This window comes from Cyprinodon variegatus, unplaced genomic scaffold (genome assembly GCF_000732505.1).
Source record: "Cyprinodon variegatus isolate N-32 unplaced genomic scaffold, C_variegatus-1.0 Scaffold564, whole genome shotgun sequence".
In the NCBI taxonomy this organism is placed as follows: Eukaryota; Metazoa; Chordata; class Actinopteri; order Cyprinodontiformes; family Cyprinodontidae; genus Cyprinodon; species Cyprinodon variegatus.
This window is the reverse complement of record NW_015151017.1, coordinates 101,227-106,519: the sequence shown is the minus strand read 5'-3', so window position 1 is coordinate 106,519 and position 5,293 is coordinate 101,227. Positions and strand designations below refer to the sequence as shown.

The window sequence follows — 5,293 nt, the reverse complement described above, 5'->3', positions numbered from 1 at the left end:
GTGTCTGCAATGGTAACTGCGTTATAGTTACAGTCAAAAATATTAGTTAGATTACTCGTTAATAAAACAAGGTAACGGCGTTAGTTATTCTCCTCGTATTGTAGTGGCATGAAAACCCTCTTTCTCACAATTTCATCTCTTTCCTATAATCTGCCGAGTCATTTTGGGGATTTTTGTGTGTAAACCTGGTCTGTAGCTATCCAGCCACCTTGAAGTGTGGACAATGGTTACAAAAACAAACTTCACAGATATAAACATGTCTGGTAGAAAAGTAAATGATTGCCCACCGAGCAAAAACTGGTTGAAAAGACGACATGATATACGTCCAGACAACGTCTACAATTGGTTGAAAAGTGAAAACCCACAATTTTCAGATTGTTTTGGAACATCTGTTATTTGACTAAAGTGGGACCAAATCAGACCGACCCAACACAGCCTAATTTCAACAACTCCTTCTGGACTACATCAAGACTATGGCGGACCAACCAGATTTAGTCTAAAGACCAATGTCTCAATGATGTCTTGTTTGGTAATGCTTTCCAAATCTTTCTGATCTTTAGACCAGATATCATCAGGAACACTTTAAAATACAAGGAAATGAAAAAAGAAAAATTCTTTAGGACAAAGAATAAGCTAGAAAATTATCCACAACGCAGGTGGAGAAAAATCAGCCGATTCTTTGACTATCTCGATCCAAAGACCGAAACAATGCAGAGAGCCAATGGTTTAAAAGCAAGAGGAGGATGCAGGATTCTAGGTAATCTTTAGTAAAGTGGGCAAAGACATTTAAATCTCTCTGTGGGTTTTCTGACCTCATGAAATGATACAGAAGCCTTCTGTCCTGTTGGTAAAAGGCAGGATTGCCATTAATTGCTCTGCCAAGGATTTTGACCAGTAATTAAAATCTAGAGAAATGTTTTGTTCTAAAATTTTCTGTGATTACACTGTTGCAGCAAAATAAATCCATTATAAAACATCCAAACACGTTTAACAGAACTAACAATTTGTCCATAACATTTAGACTTTCAAATGTTTCTTATGAAAGGGTTTCTTCTTGAGCTGTCTTCAATTTTCAGGCTTAGATTTTACCTGAAACTCTTTTTGGTCTCCGTCATTCAACCTGATCCACCCAACAGCTGTTATAGCTCTCCAAGTCCAAAAATGTCATGGGTTATTGCAATAAGAATTTTTAAAAACTAGTTTTACCTGAAACTATGTAAAGCAAAAATGCAAAGTACTTTTCCAGTACTTATCTGATGAACCACGTAATGAGCAAAGCGAAGGTTCTGTTCCAATCATTCTGTTCCTGTTCTTTGAATAGGTTTGTGTTTTTGTGACATTCTCTCAGACCTAACCAGGCATGAAAAATGTGCTTCTGGTTTACCTGTCAATCTCTATGGCAACTGAAGGAGATGTTCTGACAGACATCCAGCAGTTTTGATTCACCATGGGTGCGGCAGATAAAACTCAGTGATTCACAAATATGACTGGCCCTCTCTCTCTCTCTCCGCCCCAAGCTGGAATGCTCTCCTCCCTGCAGACAGAGAAACCTGTTGTGCACAAAAATACACTTATTTGCGATTGTGTGTGTGTGGCTGAAGCTGGGAGTGGTGAGGTGGGAAAACGAGAGAACCTTACTTGAGCTGGCACCTTTTTAGTAATTGACTGACGCTGGAGCTGACTGGATGGGATTCCATGTTTGGGAACAACTAGAATAGGTAAGACCATTATATGAATGCAGTTTATAGACCTCAAATACATGCATAATGTTTTTCTTTTTTTAAATGGATGTGTTCTAATGAAATAAGGATTTTTAAAGCTTCAAGTACAACAGATAGATATTGATCAAAGGGGATCATTGGACATTTTGATCGTCCTTTTGGAGAATCTATCATAATGTTGTCACTAGAGTTGATTTAAGTGTTTTCTCAGCATTTACCAGAAAGGGAACATTTACTTTCTCGCTATATAAATGCTGATGTTTCCTGTCAATTTTTAAGGTTTTATTTTACAGTCGTATGACTATGACTTTTACACTGAAAAAACGATCTAGAAATAAGTAAAAATGTCTTAACTTAAGTGTATTTCTCCTGAATTTAAGTAAGTAAATGTCATAGTTTGCCAGTGGAGTGATAATTTTTACTCTTAAAATAAGATAATTAGATAATATGCACTTGAAATGAGACCATGCAAGTTTGTTTTCTTATTCTAAGTGTTAATTGTCTTGTTCAATTGGCAAAATGTCTCTTTTACCTCCTCAATCAAAGAACAAATGCACTCATTTAAAGAAAAGATGACTTATCTAGATTTCGACTTTTTTTCCAGTGTAACAAACTGGGCAGTGTTGTTCTTTCACTGAGGAACTGGACAGTGCTCCATTGTCGGTGTTTATCTTTGCATTTGTAGTGGTGTTTTGTGTTTGCATATGGGGCTAAATATAATGTTAAAGTCTAAGCAGAATGTAGTCGGACTGGACTGGCAAGGTGTGGCTTATTAAACACCATGAGATCCAACAGGTTGTGGTTTCCAATGAGATGGTTTCGGCTTGTTGGAGCAAATTGCTTTGACTGGTGTTAGTTACGTTAACACATAAAGCACTATCAAGACTGAAGAGGGCATAGAGATTTATCATGCTCTCAATCCACTTATTGAAATCAGTAATATATGAAATATATGATGGGGTACGATGTTGTCTGACTTAGGCAGATTGTGATATTGCTTTGGTCCATAATTTACTTTGAAAATGGAACACAAAATGCAACTCCGACTTCTGGAGTGTGTGTTTGTGTCCTTTTAGTGTCCTATTCAGAGCTCACCACAGTAAGTCATTATGATTTGTTCACAGACTTGACCAAGATTTCCTAAACGCAACCAGGATCCAAACCCTGATCCCCCACAATACTGTCAAAACCAAAGACAACCTCCCTATGGGGGCTCCTAACTGGAGTATGCGGGGAGGGGGGAAAAAAGGCATCCAGTCATAAAAGCTGTAATGGCTTTTGACCATACATTCTAATGATTATGCTCTCTTGTCTTCCAGAGTAAATCTCCATATCTTTTATGTATGCATGCGTTTGTGTATGCATTTTAAAAAAATGGTTATTGAATACAAATCTGACAGCATTATTATTGTTGCATTATGCATTCTGAAGTATCGATATTGTAAAAACTTGTAACAATTCCAGCCTAATCTGCTAGAAAAATGACCTTTGATAACCTACTTCTCTATGAAATCATTAATTCCATTAACTGAACCAACTTTCTTGACTTTATTGGTAAATTTGAATGCAAACTCTGTAAAAACACACATTTTCAATATGAGTGGTTGGAGATGTTATGTTTCTAATCGTTTCTATAGCATACATTGCAGAGAACAGAGAAAAAATGTGGGCATGATCGGGGAGAAAGAAATGGGACCCTCTCAACCAATAGTTCATGGTCCATCCTATAAGCACTGTTCCTGATTAGTGTTCACTGTTTTTCTGTCCTTACTGTAAAAAGGTACCTAAATTGGAACAGCCATGACATAACAGATAATTTAATATGTTTGAAACTGAATGTTTTACGTTTGCTTCATCCTAAACATCAGGCATGAGTGAACTGTTGAGAGAAGGCTTCAGTGGGTCCTCACCCACAGACCTACGGTTGGTTCTCCTTGGGAACATTGGCTGTGGGAAGACATCAACGGCGGACACCATCTTGGGTCAGCTGTCTCCCGTCACTCCCAGTGCCGCCAGAAGCAGCACGCTGAGACAGGGCTTAACCGAGGGCAGAAGGGTGACCCTAGTGGAGGCGCCAAGATGGTTCTGGATCGGCTGCGACATGGATGAAGGTGTCAAAAAGGAGACCCAGCGGGGCATGAGCTTGGTAGCACCGGGTCCACATGCTGTTCTGCTGCTGGTGCCTGTAAACCAATTCACAGAGGTCAGTGAGTGTTTAAAGCTTTAATTATGTCTTTAGATTTAAAATCTTTGTTGAAATGAAGAACAAGCAGTGCGTAAGAAATCTCTGTTTTGTCCCAAGATGGAGGGTCGAGTGCCTGCAGAGCTAGAGAAGTTGTTTGGGACTGAAGTGCTGGATCACACCCTGGTCCTACTGACGTGTGGAGACTATTTGATGGGAAAAACAGTTGAGGTATTAGAAATCTATATCTACTCCATCTTTAAAACACCAATAATTGTTTTTTTTATAATTCTCACCAGAGCGTTCAGTCAAATGCACTTCCTAGTTTCCTCCTTTGGGAATTCTTTCTCTATTAGTGTACTTCCTACTCCCAACGGTTGTGCATTGTTTAAATATTTTCATGCATGTAATTAGTTTCATTTTAGACTAATAAAAAAAACAAAAACGTACAATAGAACTGTATGTCCACATTCACACAGATCCAATTGTTCTGTTGCAGCAATACCTGCAGAGAGAACACCCAGGCCTGAGGCAGGTCATAGAGCGCTGTGGAGGGAGGTACCATGTCTTCAACAACCGCCAGCGACAGGACAAAGAGCAGGTTCAGGAACTTCTGAGAAAGGTGAGCTAGTGAATCAGAAAACAATAAGTTGATATTTATCGGTGCAGAGATTGCTTCGGCTTTTGTCATTATGGTCACTGTGCCACTCAGCTGCCAGGAATGTATGTGGTTTCACTTTACAATGCCCAGTACACAGACTCACATCCGGATACAATTAGGTCTAGTTTGATATTAATGATCATCTGATCAACCGGCTGCAGCAGAACAGCTGAATTATGTTGTTTTTTTGTTGTTGTTGAGTGGATCCATTACTACTTTTTATAACATAAAAACACTGATACTTAAAAATGTTGATTGTGATGCTGCTTTTGTTTCATCTCTTGATCAGGGCGGTGCAGGATCTTCGTTAAGATTGTTCAAATTCCTGATTGAAAAAAAACTCCAGGAAATGAAACTGTTGTGCTAAGTGTTATAGACGGCAAAAGCTGAAAGCAATGGCCCTTTTTTTGTTTATCAAACATATACGTAGACCCGTTAAAAAATATACTACACAGCATATTTTGTTGCTGGTTTAATGAGACACAAACTGTTAGATGTCCTAAGAAATAGTTTTTACCTACAACTTCACTACATTCTATTCTGTATCTGCTGCATTCAGCTTCGATGCTGAGCATGTATGTGTTCATAAACATACAACTTAGGTTAAAAGTCTGACTGACGGTGGGTAGTTCTTGCTATATTTCAGTTGGGAGAACAAAATAACTGAGAGGAAAAAAAGAAATGGGGTGTAAATGAAATTTCAGAAGTTCTAGTTCATCCATTCAAATG

General features: G+C 38.5%; 1 protein-coding gene across 1 annotated transcript in view; it reads left to right on the top strand.

Annotated features, from left to right (window-relative positions):
- Positions 1-1,591: 1,591 nt before the first annotated feature.
- Positions 1,592-5,293, top strand: part of LOC107095701 — a 10,878-nt gene continuing 7,176 nt past the window's right edge. The window contains exons 1-4 of the mRNA XM_015391935.1: positions 1,592-1,718; positions 3,590-3,924; positions 4,024-4,134; positions 4,403-4,525. Coding sequence (XP_015247421.1) covers positions 3,592-3,924; positions 4,024-4,134; positions 4,403-4,525 — 567 coding nt within the window. The 5' untranslated portion in view covers positions 1,592-1,718; positions 3,590-3,591. The remainder of the gene's footprint in view (positions 1,719-3,589; positions 3,925-4,023; positions 4,135-4,402; positions 4,526-5,293) is intronic.